Source organism: Crocodylus siamensis, chromosome 1, assembly GCF_052110815.1.
Source record: "Crocodylus siamensis isolate JL-2025a chromosome 1, ASM5211081v1, whole genome shotgun sequence".
Classification (NCBI taxonomy): domain Eukaryota; kingdom Metazoa; phylum Chordata; order Crocodylia; family Crocodylidae; genus Crocodylus; species Crocodylus siamensis.
In genome coordinates, this window is record NC_143395.1 from 224,711,489 (window position 1) to 224,736,482 (window position 24,994).

Here is a 24,994-nt window from a genome sequence, read left to right on the forward strand (position 1 = left end):
CCTGACACTGCCACAGCCTGTGGCTGGCCCTTTGTGCCTCCTGCCAGCCCAGGGCTGCTCTGCCATAGGTCAAATTGCTGCTGTTTAGGGTGCAAGTATAGATGCTGTGCCCAGGAGCAGTGTACTCCAGAGTAGTACACTGACTTCAGAGTTTGTTGTGTTGTGTTAATTGCATGTGTAGATGCATCCAGAGAAGAGTAATATAGCCCTGTAGCACTTGAACAAGCTAATACTGCTGACAAAATAGTATAGGCAGTCAACACCTATGGGGCGGGGGGGTTGGTTTTTTTGGTTTTTTCAAATTTAAAGTCTATATTGTACAGGTTAAAAAAATCAAATGAAAATAACTGAGGAACACTTGACTTTCTCATCTATAAGCAATAGTTTACAAATTACTCCTACACTCCTAAGTTCTATGTAGATTATTTTATGAAGTTTTCTTTATTTGCTATTTGTTTTGGTAATAGAACTTGCTGCATACCTTTTAAACTGGAAATGGATCTATTGCTTATAGTTTTTCTTTAAACCAGAACTAGATTTGAAGAGGTAAGGCAGGCTTCTGTATAAAACGCAGTTTAATTTTGAAGGTGATTACTTGTAGCTAGTGATTAGTGTCAGAAACAGTGCAGAAATACTGCACTTAGGTCTGCCACTGCCAGTCTATGATGGGCATGTGTAGACCTCTCTGTATCTATCCCACATCTGTAAAATGAAGATACTTCTCTGCATTATGTAGGGCACAAGGCTACTTTTTCCATTAATGCTTGAAAAGAGTTCCTGTTAGAGCCACTGATGTCATAGACTTGTGAAATACAAATATTAGTTCACTATAAATGTAAGGGCCTTGTTACATGGTAGTTTTGGGCAGCATCTGAAGGTCTTAACCCCTGGACTGTCTACACATCTGAACAGCTGGAACTAGTTTTAAGCATTCAAATTACGCCACTCCAGGGCAGGATTATCTCTGATCCCTGTTAACCAGGTTATCTTATGCTAAGGTGTAGCCACTCTAGGCTATACTTTAATGTAAACACATCCTGCTTCCTACCCTCCCCAGCACCCTAGAACCCCCTATTTACTTGTGGCTGCCCTGTGCAGTCTGTTCCAGGGGAGCAGGCAGGGAAGGATTAATCTGCCTGCCCAGCTGTCACTGCAGCTGCTCTCGGCGTTTATACACACACGTTTTTGTGCCCAGACGCACTGGAGGTCCGGCGCATTGGAGCAGAATCAATCGAGTGTGGTCCACGTGCAAGCTGTCGAGCAGGGCACTGTGTTGCTTGCAGTTGTATAAGCAGAGAAATGTGTCAGCATAGAGAAAATGGTGGTGGTGTGCTTTTGAACTAAAACACTTTCTATGTGTTTTAGTTCAAAAGCAGACTGCTAGTATTGGCTGATGTGCATTTCATTGTTTATACAACTGCACGTGATGCAGCACTGGACACTTTTCAAAGCACCTGGTGCTGTGGCGTTTGAATGTCTAAAAATACCCAAGGTCTGCTGGGTCAGAAGGACAAGCGTCTGTGTCCTTTTCCTGATTTAGACCTCTAAAAAACTTTAATGTACGGCAACATCCTTGAGTCACTGGCAGGTCTTTGTGTCACTAGGCCTCCCTTCCTGATTTGTTTGGAAAGTACAGATAGCCTGTGGGAAACCATAGTGCAGGGGCCACCAGGAGGTTGGGGCTTACTGTGATCCGGGCTGAGGCCAGTGATGGAGGTAGCCTACAGTTCTGGTTTGTTTGGGGGGGATTCTTATGTTTTCTTTTGAAGGGAAATGATTCTGGGAAGCTTAGTAGTTGGAAGAGGAATTAAATAAGGTTTAATTATTTGTATTATTTATTTATCTTTAATAAACTGTTACGTGTTCAAAATTGCTTCAGAGCGGGAAAGTTATTGGTGGAAAGGGGAATCTTCAGCCCACAGGCTGAAAACTGCTGACCTAATACATGACAGCTCTTCTGGGCCTGCCCATGAGGAGCTGCAGGAGGTGGGCATTTCCCAGATTTCTGGGTGAGAGCTGGGTGTAAACCCTGCCATATTTGAATCCAGCTTTTGTATTGCTACCAGGGCTTGTGGATTTTTCCCGCATTGCTGGCTTGGGGCTGGAGCCAACCCCCCCCGCTTTGAGCCTGGATCCTCTCTGGTTGCCAGGGCCTTGTAGAGTGGTGGTGCATGTAAGTACAGAGCGGGCGGACGAGGTTCTTTGGGTAGGTGTGATATCTTTTATTAGACCGATTTTATTTTATTAGACCTTTTGCATTTAATTATTATTAGACCATTTTATTTATTTTATTAGACCGTTTTATTTGTTCATTATTTATTACTTTATTAGACCATTTGTGTTCATTACTTATTTTATTAGAACATTTTATGTTTTTATTATTTTATTAGACCATTTTATTTAGTATTTATTATTTTATTGGAACCTCTTTATAATTATTTGTTTTATTAGACCTTTTGTATTTACTTATTACTAGCCAACTGCCCATCAGGAATGATGGTGGAGGGGCGGGCGGGGGGGGGATAGAGCCCCATGCCCCACCCCTGCCTGGGCCACTCCCCCTTTACCTTCTACTGCTCCCGGTCCAGGCCTGCTCCTCCTCTTCTTGCTGCAGTAGCAAGGGGAGGGGCGGAATGGGCCTGGGTCTGATGCAGGGGAAGACTGGGCCCAAGTGTGGGGAGAAGCTGACGCACTGCAGCAGGAGGAGCAGCAGCGGGCCCTGGCTGACCCAGCAGTGGTGGGGAACAGAAGGAGCAGGCTCAGAGCTGACGGGAGGAAGAGGTGGGGTGGGGGAGGAGGGGATCTGGCCCAAGTAGGAGAGGAAGCCCGGGCCTGAGCTGAGAGAGAAGCCAACCTGTCGCGGCAGCGGCCGAAACAGGCCAGGAGCAAGCCTCTTCCCCACCTCAGGCCCTGGCCCACTCCTCGCCCACCCTGCTCCCAGCCTGCTCCTCCAGTTCCCCCATCATGGCTGAGTCGGCCTGCCATCATGCTGCTCACCCTGCCACGGTGGGATGGATTCTCCCCCGGCTTGGGCTTGGTCCTCCTGCTGTTCAAATGCTTGTTTACTCTGGTGGTTTGTCAGCCAATCAGAGTACGAATAAAGCGTTACAGACAGACAGACAGACAGACGTAGGCTTTTATAATATTAGAATTATTACTTATTTTATTAGACCACTTAAGGCATTTATTATTTTATTTGACCATTTATAATTATTTTATTGGACCATTTTTATCATTTGCGTTATTAGACCCTCTGCATTTATTATTACTTATTTTATTGGACCATTTGATGCATTTATTATTTTATTAGACAATATTCATTTATTTTTATTTTATTAGGCCACTTTTATTTTTAATTTATTAGTATGTGTTTTATTGGACCATTTTGTTTATGATTTATTTTATTAGACCATTTTTACTTATTTAGCATTATTTATTTTATAGATCATTTTATTGATTTATCTATTTATCGGACCATTTTTCATTTATTATTATTTGTGTGTTTTACTGACCATTTTTAATTATTAGATGCTTTTCTGTCGCGCTTGGACTGTAACGCAGCAATTTCTCCCCTCCCCCATCCCCCTCATCCCAGGCAAGAGCAGCCGCCTTTCCGGCCCCTCACCCTCTTGACTTCACCACAGCCCTGCCCCATGACGTCATCGCGGCTCCGCCCCACCCCCGCCACGCAGCCTCAAGCGGGGTTCGGCAGCTCCTCGCTGAGGAAATGTGGAGCTGGGCCCGCTACTCCCGGCATGCCCCGCGAGCGGGGCGGGGCTCCCGCGCTCTCCCCTGACTGGGCCGCGGGTGCCCAATGGCGGTACTGGCGCTGAATACGAGTGCGGGCGGAGGGGCGCGGCCGTAAGCCCAGCGGCGCGATGGCGGCGGACGCGGCGGCCTGCATGAAGTCGCTGCTGCTGGCCGCGGTCCAGTACCGCGCTGCCAAGACCGCTCCGCACGCGGCGCAGCTGCAGCGCAGCCTCGAGGTGAGAGCGCCCCTTTCCCTTCGGTCCCCGTGACGTCACTTCGCTTGGCCTCGTGGCGGCCCCCACCCTTCCCCGTTTGCCCGTTAGGCTAGGCATTGACTTTGCAGTGGAGCCTCCCCCCCCCCCGGTGGCTGAACTGAAGGAGGAAGCCCTTTCCATGCTGCCCAGGCCCAGGGGAACCTGGGCACTGGGCAGCAGGCAGGGAAGTGCCATGAAATAAAGTGGCACAGTCAGGGCTACCTCCTGTCGAACTCGTGGGGCTAGAAATGGATGTTCCTGGGGGAGCAGTCACTTGATTCCCTTCACCCTTCGTCCGGCCCATAGTGGTGGTTTCTCTGCTGCCCAGACCTGCTCCCCCCACCCTCCCTGTGGAGCTGAGGTAGTTGGGAAGTAGCTTCCTTGATTCCCCCAGCCCTGTGGGGGGAATGCCCCACATTCCCTGCTGCCCCAGACCCATGAGTTTGGGGCACCAGGAGTGCTGGGTGTTTGCCACCCCACCAGCTCCATAAGCACTTCCCCTGCTGCCCCTATGGAGTGGGTCTGGAGCAGGGGGATAGCCAGGATTGGCTCCCCGCTGAGCCAAGCTGGCTAGTCAGGAAAGTGCTTTTTCCCTGCTGCCCCAGACCCATGGCTTGGGTTCAGGGCAGTGGGGAGAGCAGGAGTTTTCCCCTACCTGGGGGGCTGACTGAAAAGAGGAACATTTTTTTTTTTTCCCCTCCCTGCTCCAGAGCCATGGCATGGATCAAGGGCAGCTGACTTGAAGTGTTTTTTCCCCTGGCCCTGCTGGCCCCAGGGGAGATAACTGAGTGGGGAAAGTGCCCCAAGGTACTAGGTGTCCACTGCAGTAAAGCAGCAGAGTCTCTTTCTACATTTTGTTGCACCACTGATTTTCCTGTCATGTGCCTAAAAAAACATAAGGACATCTATTTGCTCTGCATTTGTGCCACCTTACAGTTTTTTTAATGTTCTTTAGGTAGCACAAATGAGAAGCTGGACAACCTAACATACACAGATGCCATGCTGGTATCCCGTCTCCAGCTGTTTCAAGCTGCTCACTTAGGGTTTTTTTCTTTTTGTTCTGTTTTTTTAAAGAACAGAATTGCTTTTGGAGCCATAACTGGACTTTGCTTCTTGATGCTGGCTGACTGATACCATCATGTAGGATGTCTTTTACGTCCCAGTGTAGCACCACTCTTTTTGTTGCTGTCTCTTAGTGTAAATGACTGTTCATGGCGGGCTCCCTTTTAAACTGCCTTGTTAAACAATATTTTAAACATGCTTTCAGCCTGTCTATACCCGATAGTTAATTTCTCTGGTACTTCATTTATTTCATGTAGAAGGAAATGCATATCTTGCCAGTTTCTGTATATAGAAATAAATGCATTGACTACCCATCTCTAGCTATATGCTGCTAGTGTTTTGTGTCCCTTAGGAGTTGTTAAAATAAACTTTTGGAGTAGGTGCTACATCATCAAAATAAACAAATAAAATGTGAGTTGAAAGTTATTTAGAAAAGCTGCAGAAGCTGTTTCCATGCTTTGAGAGTTATACAAATAATAAACAAATGTGAAGTAGATGGAAGAGAGAACAAGATATATCTCATAATATAACCCTCCAGAAGGGTTAGAGAGCTTCTGGAGGGGCTGGACATGTTCAAGTCAGCGGGTCCAGATGCTCTCCACCCTAGGGTGTTGAGGGAGCTAGCTGTGGTTATTGCAGGGCCCTTAGCATGGCTTTATGAGCGCTTGTGGTGCTCGGGCCAGGTGCCAGATGACTGGAAGATAGCTAACATGGTCCCCATCTTCCAAAAAGGGAAGAGAGAGGACCCGGGCAACTATAGGCCCGTCAGTCTTACCTCTGTCCTTGGGAAACTCTTTGAGAAGATCCTCAAGGAGCACATCTGTGATGGACCAGCTCAGGGATGATGCTCAAGGGCAACCAGCATGGTTTCATTAGGGGGAGGTCATGTTAGACCAACCTGATTGCCTTTTATGATCAGGTCACAAAAGCATTGGATGCAGGTGTCGCCGTGGACGTAGTCTTTCTGGACTTCAGCAAGGCCTTTGACACTTTCTCCCACCCCATCCTCATTAAAAAAACTAGGCGACTGTGGCATTGATGCCTACACAGTCAGATGGATTGCAGATTGGCTGAAGGATCGTACTCAGAGGGTGGTGGTGGACGGGTCATATTCGACCTGGGGGGAGGTGGGCAGTGGAGTCCCCCAGGGCTCGGTCCTTAGGCCCGCGCTGTTCAATCTCTTTATCAGTGATTTGGACGCTGGGGTGAAAAGCAACCTGTTTAAATTCACTGATGATACCAAAATTCGGGGTGAGGTGAGCACGCTAATAGGAAGGGAAAGACTGCAGCAAGATCTGGATAGGTTACAGGGGTGGGCTAACAAAAACCGGATGCGTTTCAATACTGACAAGTGCAGGGTGCTGCACTTAGGCAGTAGAAACCAGCAGCACACTTATAGAATGGGAAACTCCCTTCCTGAGAGCATGGAGGCAGAAAGGGATCTTGGAGTCGTTATTGACTCCAAGATGAACATGGGCCGACAATGCAAGGTCACGGTTGGCAGGGCTAACCGGACCTTGTCGTCCATCAACAGGTGCATCTCAAGTAGAGCCAGGGAGGTGATCCTCCCTCTCTATGCTACGCTGGTCGGGCCACAGCTGGAGTACTGCGTCCAGTTCTATGCGCCCCATTTCAGGAGGGATGTGGATAACATTGAAAGGGTCCAGTGGAGGGCCACCCGCATGATCTGGGGACAACAGGGCAGACCCTACATTGAAAGACTGCGGGACATAAACCTGTTCAGCCTTCATGAGAGAAGGCTGAGGGGGGACATGGTGACTGTCTATAAACTCACTGCGGGGGACCAGAAGGGTTTGGGGGAGACACCGTTTCCCTTAGCATCCCCTAGCATGACAAAGAACAATGGACACAAATTATTGGAGAGTAGGTTTAGATTAGACATCCGCAAGAACTACTTCACAGTTAGGGCAGCTAGGAGCTGGAACCAACTTCCTAGGGAAGTGGTGCTGGCTCCTACCCTGGGGATCTTTAAGAAGAGGCTTGATGCCTACCTGGCTGGACTCATTTGAGTCCAGTTTTTTCTCCCGCCCAGGTGGGGGGTCGGACTTGATGATCTACAAGGTCCCTTCCGACCCTACTTCTATGATTCTATATTAATTCTTCTACTTAATGATGCTATGTGTGCTGGCAGTATACTGCATTTTTCAGTTCCAGTACATTTCCCCAATTTGAATCTAGCATTTAAAGAAGACAAACTATATTGCAGATAAATAATAACCTACTTTTGAAATTCTCTTTTCAGGTTCTCTTTGGACTGAAGCTGACCCGGTTGTTTGTATCAAACCAGATACTGCCAAGTGAATGTCTTTCCTGTCTAGTAGAGCTTATTGAAGACCCAAATATAAGCTCTTCTCTAACCCTTTCTGTGGTTACTTTGCTTTCGCAATTAGGTAACTTACTTACCTGTTTAAGAGAAACAAATGCATTTTTTTAAATGCTTGTGATAAAGCTTCATACTGCTGTAGTTGGTGACAGTTTGAACATAAATGAATTCATGAACCTCACTTTGAGCATCTCCTCTGGGGTACCTATATCCAGCCAATCCCTTTTCTGCAGCACACCCACAAGCCTGGGGTGACCACTGCCACCACCTGGGTCCTGGGCTTTGTTAGGGCTCTGTGCAGCCCAGGGGACCCTGTTGACTTTGGGGGTGCTTAGCCTGCTGTGGTATTTTGGGATGCTTCTTTTAGCCTGAAGCATTTACAAGTAGCTCCCTGTATGGGAGGAAAGTAAAAAGCCACACCCACCTTAGCCAGCTGAGAGAAGCGGGGCTTTAAAGCCCAGTCTCACTCTCATAAGCATTTACAGCAAGGTGTGCTATAACCAATAGCTTTATTGATCAAAGAGGGAGAGAGTGAGGAAAGGATACAAAGTAATGGAAAATGGAAAGAAAGCCTACTTGAGCAAAACAGAATGGGCTTATTGGCCCTTTGGGTATGCACTTAGTTACTTGAAATTTAGCCAATAATTTAGGATGGAGTGAAGTTACTCACACGTTTATCCAGAGACTGATGGAGCTCTGATGGCTTGTTGCTACTTTCAGGGTCCCAAAGATGACTTTCAAAATGGAGTGACCTCTTTTTGTGACCTCATCACTAAGTCCGAACCAGAAACAGGCAGTACTGGATGCAGACCAATCCTTTTAAAAATAGTCAGCATCTTCAGGTAGACAGACCAGGGTCACAGAGGTTGTTCAGCAAGAAGAACTCAGGACAAAGGAAGAGTGAGCTGCCCCCTCCCTACAAAATTTTCACAACCCAGTCACCCAGGTTGACCAGGTGGATCCAGCAGCCAGAGTTTGAAACAGAGGGCTGGACAGACTCAGAGCAGGGAGGCAGATGAAAAGGGTGTCTTGTTCACAATTGATTCTTGAATTTCTTTGGCTATTGTAGTTGATAATGTTCTCCAATAAATATAATTAATTATGCCTTCTGGCCATGGCCCTTGGATGCCTGGGTTCCCTTTCCCCCGCAGGGGCAGGGCCCCTGGATGCTCAGGTTCCCTCTGGAAACAGTGGGTTTCCCCTTGCAGGCAAGCAGCATTCTAGCCTGCAAGGGGTCCTGCTTGGAGCTGCTGGGAGCGAGACATGGGGTACATGCATGCATGTAGCCAGGAAAACAGCCAGGCAGTGTGGAGAGCAGCTCCCTGCAGGTAAATATGGAGGGGAAGGGGCATGGGACAGATTGAGGCCTCCATGGTGAAGCTGGGGCTGGGGCTGGGGCACTGCCCAGCCAAGACAGTACATGAAACTCAGGGTGGGGAGCAGGACAGAGCCACAAGTGGTTTGTCCAGGGAGATGGGGTCGGGGAAACTCCCCACCACTGGACACCTGTGACTTGTGCATGGGGCAAATGCTTGCTGCTCACTGTGGGCTTGGGGCGTTCCACTTTGCTGCATTTTCCTTGGCAGTGAGGACAAGCGAGTTGTGCCTCCTGCTGCTGGGCAGGCGGGCAACATGTGGCCAACACAGGGCTCCCAGGGCAAAGGCAGTAGGGCAGAGATCCCCGAGCCCACAGTGAGCAGCCTGCATCCACCTTCATCCCACTTGGCTTTGACCTGCTTTAAGGCGTCCCTGCACTTAAAAATGGTTGTGGCAGCACTTGAACTAAAGCTCTTTTGACAGGCTTTAATTTAAGCACGCCTGCTACCATTTTTAAGCGCTAGGACGTTGATACATGTGATGAAAAAAGGTTTAGTTATGTCAGGACGCTTTAAAGTACTGACATAAATAAACCGTTTTGTGCTCAAAAAAATTTACCATTTTTAAAGTACTGACAAATAATCAGTCTCTGATGTCACATGTAACCAAATCAGTTATCTGACTGGTATCCTCCAGTATGGCTGATTTTAATAATCAGCCATTGGTATCAGCCAAAAAAGACTTTACTGGTGCACCCCTATTTGTATATACCTCTCTGAGCTTCAGCATGTGGCCTTCATAGATGTGTGGTAGATAAAGCATGTAGTGCACTGTTTAGATGCAGATCTAGGTAAAATTCCTAGATGCCATTCCCTGTCTTGGGTGCCTTGTCACATTTGAGCATTCTTTACTATTTTATCAGAGTTCCTCTAGTATGTCTAGGATATCTGTACTGTTCATGACCTTTTCTCTAATTTAGAGCCACTCTTCTGTTTTCTAAAATAGGTGGTAAAAGTTCATTTCTTTTTTCTTAACTTCTTCCCCCATCTTTATCAAGTGACACCCTGGATTGGTCACCCTGGATGATTGACTTCCATCTGGGTAATCTGTTGGTCACTTACTAGCCCACACTTCTACCAGGGCAGAACAAATTATTTTTCGGTATATCTGTTGTAGTGTTCGGGTAGATCTAGTCAGATGTCAGTTTGCCAGTCACCTCTGACCATGCAGATGGGCAGCCACAAATTATAAAAAGCAGTGTGAATCATGAAAACTGAACAAAGATCATCTAAAATGTTTATTCAAAGTAATCAAGCACAATTTATCAGTTGTGTAGAGACAGATTTCCTAAATTGCACAACATTCCAAGATTAATATTAACCATTTCATAGAAGAGTGGAGGGCAAGATGTGGAAATGGAGAGAAGTTTTGAAAAACTTGTGCTGGAACTTGGACATCCTGGTTCTTAGGCCCCTGGTACATTTTCATGTAATGGTGCATTGAGATCTGATCTCCAATCCCAACAATTGCACCCCCTGCTGAGCCACATGTACGTAGCAGGACAAACACTTCCGGGATCTGGGATCAAATCCAAATCATTCCATTACTACATGCCGGTGCAGGGAATGTCTAAGAAGTTCAAGGCCTGCAGCTTGGTGTGACCTATGCAGGCCTAGTACTAACCATTTGCTGATTGTCAGCCTCAATTGTAGGACTGCACAAAACCTAACTTGAGACTAGTGTGGTCCTGAGCCAGAGACCCACAGTCAGCTGACTTGTGTCTGGGGCCAGTCCCTGAGAGTTGCGTACTAGAATGTCAGAAAACCTTGTGTGCAGCTAGCTCATCGGCACGTGGTTTTTTTAAGGCCCAAGCATGTAGAGCCCCAGGGTCTAGAAGGTTCCCCAAACTCTATGCACCAAGGATGGTAGAAAGTTATGTGCAACCAGGCTACAACTGTTCTAAAGATTCTTGTAGCTAGGGCATGTTACCTATCTTTCTCTGCAGCTCGTTGGGAGCTGCAAGCCAAGGCAGTCAACCTGTCAATTTGCAGGGAGCCTCATGACTCACTGTGACTTGACTGGTCCTCAGCTGCCTCCAGAACTGGGGGACAAGAAAACCACCACTCCAGGTCATGATGACCCTTGTGGCTCCCTCTGACTCGCACCCTGGCCCAGATGCTGAGCTCCCCTCAGCTTGGCAATCTGAAAATCAGTGGAATACAGCTGTCAGCCTTTTGCCAGTGGGGGGGCTGTCAATGAAACCCTGTCAGATGGCTGGGATCAGGCTGTATATTAGAGCTACCCTGCAATGGATTCAATTTAAGGTTCAATGAAAACCGGTCACAAAAATCTTGCATGCATTTTGTGGAATAATTTTGTGGTTGGTTTCTTGATGCGTCATTCATTGTCTAAATGTGCAACTTGGTTATTATGGTAAATGCACTATAAAGAGTAAGTCACGTCTTAGGTGTACATCTGCCAGGGGCCTTAGTTTAGTGTTCAGACCACTAGCTAATCCTGTGCAATTTCAATTAAGTTAGCATTTCTTTAACAGAATGTCTTTTACCTTCTAGTTTCAGATAGTGAGGCCAAGGAGGCTCTTCAGAATACTTATAATCTGACTAGTGTACTAGCAGGAGTGGTTCATAGAAGCTGTACCAATCCAAACAATCCAGTTTTATTACAGGTAGGAAAAGTAATTGTTAGTATTCTCCTTGAATTGGGCAGTGAACTTTTTCTAAAAATAGTATTTTGCTTTACCTATCAGACAACTGTCATAAGGGGATGATGGCAGCAGCTAACATAAATGTTTGCATTGCCCCAGCTCGGGAGTTCTTATGTCAGTTGGCCTGGTCAATACTCTGGGTAAAATCCTTGCCTCTGTAAAAGCCTTCCAAAATAACCAAAATCTCTTTGCTGGATATAAAGAGCCTAGGGATGGAGGCCTTTGAAACACAGCTAGAAAATTGTCCTCTTCGTGCAAGGTAGTTTGGTTCTAAATAGCATTTTTGTGTACATTTACATAAAACCATCTCTTTTTTGAAAAACAGGTTAAATGAAAAATGTGCACCTATTCTAAATCACTTGCTTATTTAACTTCAAGTAAATAATTGTATGGTTGACAATTGTATTTTGGATGTCTCCCAAGAATTTTGAAATCAAAATGATGGTTTCTTTAAATTTGCTGCTGAAAGCAGCATGTACTCAGTAATGAAAACCAACTATGAATTTGATTAAATGCAGCCAACACTGAGCATGACTGTAACATGCATGGCCCATGTTGGACAACTATATATATAATTTTTAAGAGAATTTTTTGTGTTCTAATCCAAATCTGTGAGTCAGTCAAGAAACATAAGTGGCCCTACTACCAGCAACATCCCCTGTCTCCCCCGGGGTTTCAGATGGTTTCCAGATCCTTTGGCAGGCATCCCACGTGCAGTCCCAGGCCCGGAGGCTTGGGGTTCAGATGCCGCTGAGTTTCGCTTGCCCTTGGCCGTAAGGCCCCAGGAACAAGCTAGGGAAAAATCTCCCATTTCCATAAAGTGGGCATAAAGCTAAGATCTTCCCACTCCAGCAGCAAGTGGGAGGTTTACTATATGTTACCTCTGCGAGTACTACCCCATGCCAGAAAAGCGGCCATCCTCGGGGGCAACTAGAAAACAACCTTAGTGGTCATGGTATTTCCCCTGCCATGTTGGACAATTTTTTAAAGAAATTTTTTGTGTTACAAGCCAAATGTACCTACCAGAAAGATATGTTAGTGTAGCTCATCTGAATCAGACATATAGTAGTGCCTTATTATGCTGACTGTCAAGTCATGGCGAGGCACTATAACAAATATGTTTTGACTTCCTCTTCATTCCCACAGCTGAGCTGTGCCTTTCTTTCCCATTTCCAACAATTCCTATTTCTTCACCAGCCTTAAATGTGTGCCAAACATCACTAAGTGGGCCCCTGAATAGTTTACCCAGAATCCCTCCGTCACCCCCTTTCTTAGCCTGTTGCCTATGATTGGTGTGGTCGTACTTTCCTTGGAGGTGGGGGATCCAAACCAAGTTGCCTCATCTGCATAAGAAGTTTTGGAGGATCCCGGGACTTATGACAAGACCCAGTTCCAGCCATGAGTGCGGCCTAATTAGCACATGGCTCCTTTGTGAAAGATATCTGAAGTACACATACTGAGCAATGCTGAGCTGTGGGGTCGCTATGGCTTAACGCTGCTGATTCTGTTGGGGCCTAGCCCAATGAACTATATGGCAAATCATGAGCCTTTTAGCTTTGGATTAACATAGTGCATAGTTTGTTTTAAAAATAAGTAGGAACAAAAATGCTGCTTAAAAATGTATTTATGGAGCACCTGTGCTAAAACTTTCAGCAGTTTTAAAAAAGGTAAAATGTATGAACTATATCTAGATGAACTATATCTATGGGTACCTATAGTAAGAGGCATCTTTGTTTTAAAGTCAGTATTGTCAAATTTGTTCTTCGTGTCCATGTGCCCAGGGTGAGCAGGGTCTGACAGTAAGGGGAAGCTGAGAAAGGGAGGGGCAGGGGGGAAGAATTTGGGGGCAGAGGATAAGGGTTCCCCTGATTCCCCACAGATGTATTTCTCTTGCTGTAGGAGTGGAAGGAGTACAAGTTCAGGGCAAACCTCCAATAATTAGGTTCTATACCTGAAAAATTATAATATTTATAATGGGGGGGAGCTTTGTATTTGAGTAAATACAGTATTATTGTTAAATTATTTCTATAATACTAGTTTTGTAATCAAAATATGAACGTAAATCATAAATGAAAGTGTTCTTATTGCTCATTGATGGATAGGGATGTATCTCCATATAGTAACATCTACTTTTTTGTTGGATGTTGTAGGAATGAAATATGTATATAACAATTGTGTTTATTTCCACAGAGTATTCAGCTTCTGCAGAAATTAACCTATAATGTCAGAGTCTTCCATGCCAGTGCTAATAATGATGAATTAATTTCATTCCTACTGCAACATGTGTGAGTTTATGTTCAATTTTTTTGCTTCACAGGATTTTTAAGGGAATACAATTTTTAAACTTTCTTCAGTACGAAAGATAAAAAATAATGGAGTAAATGCTTCTGAGTTACCAGATGTCTCTTTCAAAGCACTATGTTACAAATAGGCAACGATCGCTTACTTGGCAGTTTCAACAGCTGTTTGTCATTCTATTTCTTCCCATAAAAATGAACAAAGAATAAAAAAGAAATGAAAATATAATGGCAATGTGCTGCTATTCCTCTTGGCATTAGAATTTGCTTTAGAAAAGTGGGCATCAATCCTTCAGATACTTGCACAAGCAGTTCCTTGTGCTTATGTAGATGTCTCTGGCCTTGCACCCTCAATGTGTTAGAGGTTCTGTATTGCTGGACTGCCATATAACTTTTTATTTTCAGATGACTGACTGAATAGCTGTTGCAAATCTGAATGCTTGTAGAACTCAGTACTGGAATTCCAAAGAAAAGTTATTAGATGGAGAACAGTTTCTCAGTGGACAATGATGAATGGCTTTAAATGTTGAATATTTGCATTTTGTGGAATTTTTTCAGTCAATCAGCTGAAGACGAGCTAACAATACCATGTTTAGGACTCATGGCAAATCTCTGTCGACACAACCTATCTATTCAGGCTCATATAAAATCTTTGGTAAGGCCCACCAACTAATGTTTTTCTGGGGAAAGAGGAGAGGAGGGGGAAATATAATTCACTGATTATTTGAAGACTTAAAAGTTTTAACTTAAGCATCTTGCCTTCTGTTGTGGATCAGATACTAGCACTCACCAGCCTCTGATCTGAGCTGGGTTATTCTGGACCACAGCCTGGAAAGGTTACCAATCACTGCTCTACTTGGATGTAGGCAAAATTATTTGGATGGATTTTGACAAAATGTGTATTTGAGGGTATGGCCTTTCCTAGCTCACAACAGAAACTTATTTGCTGATTTTAACATTGTATTTGGTTATCACTTGTCTTGTTAAAACATTCTTTATTATTAAACAAATTAGCATGGTTGTATAATAGTGGACTGTGCTTTACTACTCCAGTCGTCTCAAATTCAGTGCAACAGGACTTGTGGCTGAATGCATCTCTTTCAGCTTGAATCCATTAAACTGGGTGCATCCACATGTGCACTTTACTGCGGAGTTGACTGATTATCTCTGCAGTAAAGCATTATTGTTTACAAATGTACTGGTATTACCATGCAGTAAATTAACTCTGCCATAGGATAGTACTATCAGGAACAGTACTATCCTACAGCAGAGTAATTGCATGTGCTGAAACAGATGTGTAGATGGTGATGGGCTGGTTGAAGTGTGGGAGCTGCCTGCTGCCCAGCCCTGCAGTTTAGCACCCTTGTGCCCCAGCCAGCCTCTCTGCTGTGTGATGTCACTGCTTAGAGCTTGGAGCTGAACCCCTAAGCCCCCTGCCAGTTAGGATGCTTTGCCCCAGTTCAGTCTGCTGAAATTCCTGGCACACGTGTCAATGCTGTGCCTGGGAGCAGCTAACTCCAGCATGAACTGTGCTGGAATTTATCATGTTGCCTTAATAGCACATGTAGCTGCACCCATTCCGGCATTTCCCTGATGCTATACAAGTAGTAATTTACCTAGTTACTTTTGATGTGTAGAAAGCTAATTCTTAAAAAATGCTGAAAGCAGATTTTCATTGCAAGTCTGCTCTCTCTATGAAAAGAATGTTACTTGAGTAGACAGGAAGTAGATGCTGATTTTGTAGTCTACAGCCTTTTATCTACAAAGTTTTATCATAAAACAGTAATTCTTTCATCTTGGAATTGGGGATAAAATTGAATTCTTTTGCTGATTTCCTTCCCAGTCAAGTTTCAGTTAAACTCTTTGTCCTTGATGTTACTGTTCATCACAATACATGCACAGATATAAATTGGTGAGGTCCCCTTAGGCTGGAGTTTTGGGGTTTGAATACATTTTTTACTTATAAAGATTTTAGCTTATTGTTACTGAACACACTGATTTCTCATTTGATGAGTTTAAGCATTTTTACTCTGTGCTAATCTGTTTTGCCTTTGTTCTAGAACAATGTGAAAGGTTTTTACCGTACCTTGATAAGTTTCTTGGCCCATAGTAGTTTGACTATGGTCGTGTTTGCACTTTCGATTTTATCGAGCCTTACATTAAATGAGGAAGTAGGGGAAAAGGTGAGTAAATATTTTTTTTTTTTTTTGGAATATTAGTGTCGTTATAACATTTTAAGAACAAGAGACAATCAATTACAGCAGTTGAGTTAATCTAGTTGCTCCTTGTTTTGGTAAGTGGGTAATCATTTATTTCATTGTGTTTTATACTATAAATGTTTTTCTTTTTAAGCTGTTTCATGCTCGAAACATTCATCAGACTTTTCAGTTAATATTCAACATTCTTGTAAATGGGGATGGGACTCTGACAAGAAAATACTCTGTTGATCTACTCGTGGATCTCCTGAAAAATCCCAAAATTGCAGATTATCTTACTAGGTATGATTTCACCTTGTAAATTTGGTGAATTTAACAGATGATGTGGCTTTTCCTTTTACAGTACTAATGCTTGTTTCCAAGTATTTTATTTATTTTAAAGATTTTCCTCTGGGCAGTGGATCATGGCTCTGCCTTGTCACCACTACATGATTTTGGCCCTCATCCCACCTGTCTGTAGCACCATCCCATTTGCCTGGCGAAGCACGCCCTGTCTGCAAAAATCCTGTGCTAGTCTCCATAGAGACCCTACCTGCCAGCAGTATCTGACACCCCTGGTGGCTGGACAGGCCCAGGCAAGAATCAGTTGCCCCTCTCCTCCATGCCCCTCCCCCCCCAGCCTTCAATAGCTCACCAAAACTCCCTAGATAGCCTTCCAGCCCAAATAATTCTCCACCCCTGTTCTACTCATTGTTTTGTTACCTCCTTGAGTAGTTTAGGTTTTTCATGCCATCTTATTCTTGTGCCCGGGAAGCAGTATATTCTGTGCTTTACACAGTCAATCGCAGAAGTAGACTGAATTGTTTCCAACCTTTTCATGCTATCACTTAAGCTTTTGGTATTACTTGCAGTGGAACACTTTATCCTGTCTTTGTCCTTCCTTCAATGATCAGGTTATGAAGTAAATAGTGATATAGTATTGTAACTTCCAGAAATACCGATAGATGTGAAGTTCAGTATTTGGCTGCTTGACAACATTAGCTAGTACAGATGACCGCAGGGCAGCTCGGGTGTGGGCTCCGATTGGCTGCAGCAGGAGGGCAGGGGCATGTGCATACACACACAAGTAGCCACAGCCTGCATGTAGAGCAGCACTATGCTGGTAAGTCTGTGGAGGAGGGGTAGCTAAGAGGGAAGGAGCATGGTGGGGTGCAGACTGAAGCCCCCACAGTGAGGGAGGGAGAGGGGCAGGGTTGGGGTGAATGGGGCTCCGGGGCCAAGGCGCAGGTCATGGGACAGCCACAGGAGTCTTATCCAGAGGTGTGGGGGGATGCGACTCCCTGCTGCTGTGTGCACTCCTGGGGGGAGCCTGGCTGGCACATGTGCCTTAACTTGTGCATGGGGCAGAGGCAAGCTGCCCACTACAGGCTGAGGCACTGTGTCCTGCTTCCTTTGCCCCAGGAGCCATGTGCCAGCCACACTGCATATCCCCTGCCTGCCAGGCTGCTGGAGTTGCATCATGGAGTACCGCGGCTCCTGGGACAAAGGCAGCAGGGCACAGAGTCTCAGCCTGCAGCGGGCAGCCTGCCTCTGCCTCATACAAATCGGGGGCACGTGCCCCCCATGCCTTCCCCAGGGGTGTGCACAGCAATGGGGAGCTGTGCCTCTTAATGAGCCTCCCATGGCTTGTTCTCGCAACCCACCCTGGCCCCAGGGCCCTATTCTCCCCAACCCTGCCCCACTCTCTCCCTCACTATGGGGCCTCAATCTGTTCTGCCCTATGCCCCTTCCCTCTCCCCCTTCCCTCCTTCTCCACAGACTTACCTTCTGGGCGCCGTGTCTGCCCTTCACTCCTAGGCCGCAGTTCCCCAAGTCCTGCTGCTGCCCATCACTCCTGACCCACAGTATCCCACATCCTGCCAGGGCATGTGGGGACTCCCCCTTCTTGGGTTTCAAATCCACCCACACCTTCACAGAATCTCCCCCCTACAGACGCACCTCACACCAACCCCCCAACTGTACAAATTACCTGCATAATTGAGTTTTTTTCACGCTATAATTTTTTCTTTTAAGTGCAATTAAAATCACAATTAATTGCAACTAATATTTTTAATATCACAACTAATTGCAATCAAACTTTTTAGTTGCTTGACAGCCTTAGTTTTTAACCATAAGTGACACACAGCTTGCATGTAAGGGCAGTCTGTAATTGGGCCCTCTCTACAAAACATCAGTTTTATACTTTCAGTATTTTTGTGCACATGATTCATAATTGATATTTTAAAAGCTTTTTGTGCAGTTTTTAATTTAGTATTTTAGCAGCTTTAACCCTTTGAATCCTTCCCTTTGTTATTTGAATTTCCTGTGAAGTTTCCCCTGCCCTGTCCCCCACCAACGGCAACAGCATTTCAAGTTCTTTATCTGTAATTATCAACTTTGTTATTTCTCATAAAATAGAACTTGAAAACCTAGAGTCCATATCTGAACAATTTGATATTACCATAACTTTGTCGTCTCTTTCTTTTTTCCCTTTATTTTAAGTGATCTGGGATGGGATGTATCCACTTTATTTGTCTATGAGTATTTGCATTGAATGTACAGTAAAAGCTCATTCCGCCCAGGAATGGGGGATGCCAGGTAACAAAATATGCTGGTTAATTGAGTGGCCCCAGCTGCCGCTTTTTCCACTGTGTCTGGGGTGTCCCTCCACCCCTCCCGCAGGCCCTGCACAGCCTGTTATGCCCCTGGGCCATGGGGGCTTGGCAGCGCAGGATGCTTTGCCCCAGGCCAGGAAGTGGGCACTTCCTGTTTCGCTTTTTCTTGCAAGTTGGCATGCCAGTTAACAGAGAGTGCCGGCTTGTAAGGTGCCGCTTACCAGAGAGTTTACTGTATTTTGAATTTAATAATTCTTGTTTATGACACAGGTATGAACATTTCACCTCATGTCTCAGTCAAGTACTAGATCTTCTTCATGGAAGGGATCCTGATTCAGCATGTAAGGTATTTTATACCAAGAAAAATGTCGCTATTTATTTTATAGAATGATAGTTCTAAAGCTAGGAATTCCTGACTTTTGGTTCCATATTCACTATGGATTTTGGCAAATATTAGGTTAGGTGACTTAATTTTTGGGTGTCCAGTATCACAGTCAACATGGTCCAGAAGTGCTCAAACCAACTTGGGGTACTTTCACCTCTGCTTTGGCCATTTCTGAGGTGAAATAACCTTTATGTGAACAGGCTAAATCAGCATTGTACTACATGTTATGGATTGAGTAGTATGTATAGAGCAAACATTTGCTTAATTTTTTTCCAAGTGTTCAGGCTCTAAACCGTAGATTTAATTCATCAGTGTGGTAGGTGATAAATGGTAATATTGGTAACATTAATATGTGTTGAAGATCTTGCTCACTAGTATATTCTGGATAGAGATCCTTTGTAGGAGTTTTCCAGAAATTGATCATTTGCTTCTGGATATGCAAAAGAACAATTCTGAATATTCTGGAGCACTGTTTGTTCTGGAGAATTTCACTACTTGCATACATTATCATTTATAATGCCAATAGATTGCTGGGCAGTCATCTTATTGCATAACATCCAATGTGCATGGAGAAAATGTTGTTTAACCCTTTTTAAACTTTTAATTTGGTTTGCAATAGACTAGCGGTGAGCAACATTTTCTGGTGACAGGCCTGAATAACTCACTTGGGTTGAAGGCGGGCTCATGCTCAGAGCTGGCTGCTGCTGCTGCTTCTCCCCATTACCCAGTTCTGGTGTACTGCAGTGCAGCACAGGTGAAGCCCAAAGCCTGTGGAGTTAAACCTTAAGTGTCAGGATGCAGTGGCTCTGTGGGCCATAGGTTGCTGACCCCAACACCAGCCTGAGAAAAAGAACGTCTACAAAATTAAGTTTGTTGTTAACCTGCAGAAGAAGAAATACCTGGTGACCTTAATTTCTTTGAGTCCAGTAAAACTGAGAAAGTTAAGTAACAGATTTCAGTAAGATGTGTTGAGGCTGGAGGTGTTATTTTGCACAATTCCTGTGAAGTATTTGACTACATAAAATAAACTGTCCTCATTTATTTGGCACAGGTCTTGGAATTACTGCTTGCCTTTTGTTCTGTGACAGAACTGCGTCATATTCTGCAGCTGACAATACTGGAGTCAGCTGCTTTTCCAGTCTCTGCAAGGACCAAACTTGCCACCCGCTCTAAATCTTCCAGGCCTTCTGTTGATTTAGTGTACTGGTCAAACCAGCCATTGGAAGCATCTGATAACTGTTCTCTTCTAGTTTTGGAATTGTTCAAGGAGATATTTGAGGTATCAAGACCACTTACTGATTTTACATAGCTTCCTAGATGTCATCTAATATCCTACTAGTAAGCTATTGAACTTGCAAACAGATGCACCTGGGTTTTCCAGATTCTAGGTTGTGTATCTGTTTTCCTCATTTTACTCAAAGCAATCTGTGTAAATAAAACCTAAAGTGTAAGTTCTAAGCTGTTTGTAGACTAAGGCCAGGTACAGACGTTACATTTATACTGGTGTGTGATGGGGAAAATGGTCTGCACCTATAACCAAACAGAAGTTCAGCACACACAGACTGGTTTAAAAATGGCAGACCCTGGTCTAAGGTAGACCTAGATGGATGTAGTATCAGACTTAAGTGATTTAAAGTTAGACCAGTCTATTGACCTTCTGTACCAGATCCTTTTCCAACTCAAATTTAGGTTGCAGTCGGCTGGCATCCCAGATGCTTTGCAGGCCCCTGCTGCCCCCAAACCCACTGGAACTCATCTTGTGCTCAGCTGCTCTGAGCTGTCAGCCACAGGCACGTTGTGGCACTTGTAACTCAGTATTTTTCTATCTTTATACAATGTTCCTAGGCATGGTTGTGGGGATGCTCTGCAGAAGGAAGAATCAAGCCCCTTGGAGCTCTGGGGAACAGCAGGCGCCCTGCATGATTGCAGGACTCATGATTCTTGCAGTTGCACCAGGCACCTGCTGCCATCGCCTGCCATTCCCCAGAACACCGTGGGGCATAGACCTCTTGTAGAGCACCCTTTCCCCACCATGTGGCACAGGGTTGCAGGCACTTGCTGCTGCAGGAGGGCTTCCCAGCTCCAGTTCTGCTAGCTGGAAGTGTGCAAGCTCGCACAGGACCATGCAGCAATGACCAAGCAAGGTTGTCATGCCTGTGGCTGATGCTGCCATTGGGGGTTGAGGAGGGGTGCTTGTTACTTGACCATGTCCAGTAGGCAATCGGAGATAGCCCAGCCAAGGGAGCTCTCTGGCAGGTGGCACAGGGTTGCAGGCACTTGCTGCTGCAGGAGGGCTTCCCAGCTCCAGTTATCAGTCTAGGATTTATAACCAATCTATGTTCAACCTGTAATTTTAAGTAGAAGGTATTGTAACTTCTGAAAAATTAAAATGTAGGACTGTCAAGAAAGAAAGTGTTCCTTCTGTAGGACTTGCAAAAGTGCTAAAGGTTTTGTAGTGGTTCTCACCAACCTTTTCACCCAAACTGCTTTTAAAGAGTAAACCTAAGCATGAACAGAGACAGTTGGAACAGGGATGCACGAATGTCGCAAGGACTGAGATGGGGAAACATAGGTTATACATTGATCCGTGACCTGAATTTTGTTGTAATGTTGAATATTTGTGTATACTGCTACAGGATGTTATTGATAGTGGCAACAGCACATCAACAGAACCCTTCTTAGAACTTGTGCTGCCTGTTCTCCTTGATCATCTTCAGATTCCAGAACAGGTTGTGGATGAGATGCTAGTGAAGAAGAAATGTGAAAGAATGGTCAAAGCTATTGATGTCCTGCTAAATATCCTTTATATATGCTATTGCTATTTGTTACTTGTCTATCTTAGCTCTTGTCATAAGATGTTATTGGTTGCTATCAAATACATTTTTTGAAAAGCTTTTATTTTAACTAAAGATAGTAATAGGCCTTAAGGAACAGTAAATTTCAGAATGAAGGCTGGCTTTTCTCAGGGGCCTTCATCCTAAAAGATGCCAAGTACTTTAATAGTTATTATTAAATAAGATATGTAGCTTACGTTAAATGTAGCAGTCTCTGGTGTAAAACATGGCATATAACAATCCATAATAGCACAACAAAATGTTTGGAAATGCTATTTTTTACTTCCTCTCTGTTGGGCCAGTAGGGGAAATTTAAGTAGGCAGAATAAATTTGGCAAAGTAGCCATTTATGGGCATCAGGGTTTACAAGAAGCCTATGGACCCTTTTTCTTTTGTTTTTTTTAATGGTTCCAGAAATCTAAGGATTATATTGTAGCTAAGACATGACTGCCATGTGAATGCTCTGTGGCAAAAACAAAACTCCATATTCTGGTGAAACTGCATAAAAGTCTTCTCAGCTTAGGTATCAGTGATCTGCTTTAACAAAGTGCTTTCCTCACATCAGTGTTGGGATGAATTTTCTGTCTGTGCAGGGTTTTCAGAATTGTAATGAATACCATAAAGCTCTTTAATTCATGTAGTGTGCATTAGCATGTTTGTGTAGATGATTAGGATGGTCCCTAATCTGAAGCATTACAATGCCTTCAGTTTTCTGGTAGGTAGCATTCTTTTTTTTGTGTTTTTACTTCAGAACTAACTACCTTTTTAATATATAGTTTTTTGGAGGTGCCATCCAAGAATTGGCCTAGCAAGGTGGTGGTGTAGTCACAGCTCGGTGCACTATGAAATCACACTTTTAAGATGCAAGGAGACTTGTCTGAAGGTGAACAATTTTACTCCCTTCAGAGGACCTTTCTCATTTTGACTGAGATGCGATTTTCACTTTTGTGGCTTATTGTAGCAGATTTACTCTCATTCGCAAGGCTTCCTCCTTCATGGATGGAATGTCCTGCCGTCGTGTTTCCAATAAACAAGCACTAATAAGTGAATTTTATTTGTTTTTTCTTAACTGAATTTACCCCTCTGTGGAGATGATGCGTTGAAAGTGCATGCCTCAAAGATACTGACTGCCAACAGATGCACATCTTTAATAGAACACCAGTTTGCATATAGTGGAACTGATATTGGCTTTGGGACAAAGGTAGTGGACTCTGAGATGTGGTGAGCACACTAAAATCAGATTAATCTTAAATCTCATTAAGATTCCTCTTGCATTGCGGGGGTGGAATCTTTTTTTATTTAAAGGGCTAATTAGATAAAATTAATTCAACAGTATTTTTTAAATTAAGTTGCTACTATTTTCACAATTATGGATGTGTTACAGAATGGTAGTGTTACCTATTGGGTAATTATGAGCTCTAAAATTGTTAGATATTTTGCATTTATTTGCAGCATAAATATGAATTCTGATTCTGTGGAAAGGAGGACTTAATGTAATAGGAATTTTGATTACTGTAATTCTTAGTTTGCAGCTTAGGTACCCAATAATGTTCCAAGGCATCCATTCTTTATTTTTCCTTGGCTTTATAAATCTGAAGTTTTAGAGACAGAAAAAAGTAGGGAGTACAAAACTTTCACTTCAGTGTTGCCTGCTGGAATATAGTGCTGGTCTCAACTCCAGGTCACCAATAACCTATTCACAGCACATCGTTATGAAATGAAGTTTAGTCACAAGGCAACTTCAGACTGATAAATGATTGATCATTGCTGCTTATTGGTATTCATCTTATTGATCTCAGCAGAGGAAGGAAAGTGTGGAGACTGAACTCTTCCTAGTGGAGTTGTTTTCATCTATAATAGACATTCAGTAACATGTTTTACTACCATCACTTTTATTTATCATATAACTAGGTAGAGGAATTTAGTCTCCATGGTTATACTATAATGACACACTTTAAGTCAACCAAAGAGAAAATGCTTGTAGCTTAAAGTGTAAACTCAATCACTGTATACCTCACACTTCATTTTCCACCTCAATTGTGTTTTTATATTCAAAGCAAACTTGCTGCTGATATTGTTTTGAAAACACTTGATCTTATGAGCAGACTTAAGCAGTTGGTGCCCAGCATGGAAGTCAGTTTCTACAAAATTCTTCAGGTAGGCTTCAAAGACCTATGAAGAATCAATCATGTTAAGATACAGGATATTGAAGCACTACTACAGGCTTTATTTTTTAAATATTTTCCCCCTTAATGTGTTTAGACCATGTCTCTTATGTGGCTGCAGTATTGAGGAACTTGCCCATGTGTTGAAATTTAAGCATGCTTTTGGGAGATGGGAGGTTGAGATGGTGGTTTTTCTTTCGCTGCCCATGTTGCGTATGTGGAATTTTCTATGCTGCTAAATCGGCCACTGTTACCCATTTTATTCATTGCTCTTCAGCTGACTTAAATCCTTCTGTGCATTTGATACACAGAATCTTGAAATAGTATCTTGTGAGGGGAGTGGGTTTGGTAGGGGGAAGGTTCAGAAAGTTGCTTGTACTTATACATAACTTCTAGAAGGATAAGAGCAATATTAAATGAAACGTTTGTGAACTCCAGGTCTAGATGTGCTACAATGTCTAGATTCTGTAGTTAATTATAACATTGACATAAGTGGTTTCTGCCCAGGATCAACGTTTGATTACACCTTTGGCTTTTGCTTTAACATCAGACCACAGAGAACAAGTCCAGGCTGGTCTTAGAATACTATTTGAAGCAGGACCGCTACCAGACTTTCCTGCCATAGTGTAAGTTTCTTACATGTCAATTCTTGTCTTTTAGGCCTGATCTTGAATTTTTCCACTGAAACAAACTTAAATTCTAAATGTCTCGGAGCTAAAGAAAGCATGCTGGAGAAGCTTTTTTGTAAAGTGTTATACTAGTTTTTCTAAATTGAGTCTCTTTTTCTTTACTGCTTCAAATACTGATGTATCATGCATGCTGGATTGCAGTCACTGTCCTGAAGTTGTGACAGGTTTAAAGTTCAGTTCTTCAAACTCTCAAGGCAAGGAACCAAGTGTTTTGTGTTGTTACAGAGCGACTGGTCTTATTCTTTCTTTGAGATCATAGTAGTTTTTCTAGATATGAGAGATCAAACATCAAAAAATGTAATGGCAGTTATGGAAATGCTGTCAATAGGTGATTAGTCTCCTAGTTTTCATTTGTTCCTGTA

General features: G+C 43.8%; 1 protein-coding gene across 2 annotated transcripts in view; it reads left to right on the forward strand.

Moving 5' to 3' along the window:
- The first annotated feature begins 3,674 nt into the window (after positions 1-3,674).
- The window catches only part of CIP2A (cellular inhibitor of PP2A), a 32,267-nt gene continuing 10,947 nt past the window's right edge, over positions 3,675-24,994 (forward strand). The window contains exons 1-13 of one of the 2 annotated variants that reach the window (XM_090057984.1): positions 3,675-3,986; positions 7,330-7,477; positions 11,301-11,413; positions 13,643-13,737; positions 14,308-14,404; positions 15,810-15,932; positions 16,102-16,247; positions 18,830-18,905; positions 19,996-20,223; positions 21,581-21,740; positions 22,858-22,999; positions 23,836-23,935; positions 24,451-24,569. In XM_090057984.1, coding sequence (XP_089914110.1) covers positions 3,879-3,986; positions 7,330-7,477; positions 11,301-11,413; positions 13,643-13,737; positions 14,308-14,404; positions 15,810-15,932; positions 16,102-16,247; positions 18,830-18,905; positions 19,996-20,223; positions 21,581-21,740; positions 22,858-22,999; positions 23,836-23,935; positions 24,451-24,569 — 1,655 coding nt within the window. In that variant the 5' untranslated portion in view covers positions 3,675-3,878. Of the gene's footprint in view, positions 3,987-7,329; positions 7,478-11,300; positions 11,414-13,642; positions 13,738-14,307; positions 14,405-15,809; positions 15,933-16,101; positions 16,248-18,829; positions 18,906-19,995; positions 20,224-21,580; positions 21,741-22,857; positions 23,000-23,835; positions 23,936-24,450; positions 24,570-24,994 lie in introns of those variants that run through there. The other variant, XM_090057994.1, reaches the window with a different exon arrangement.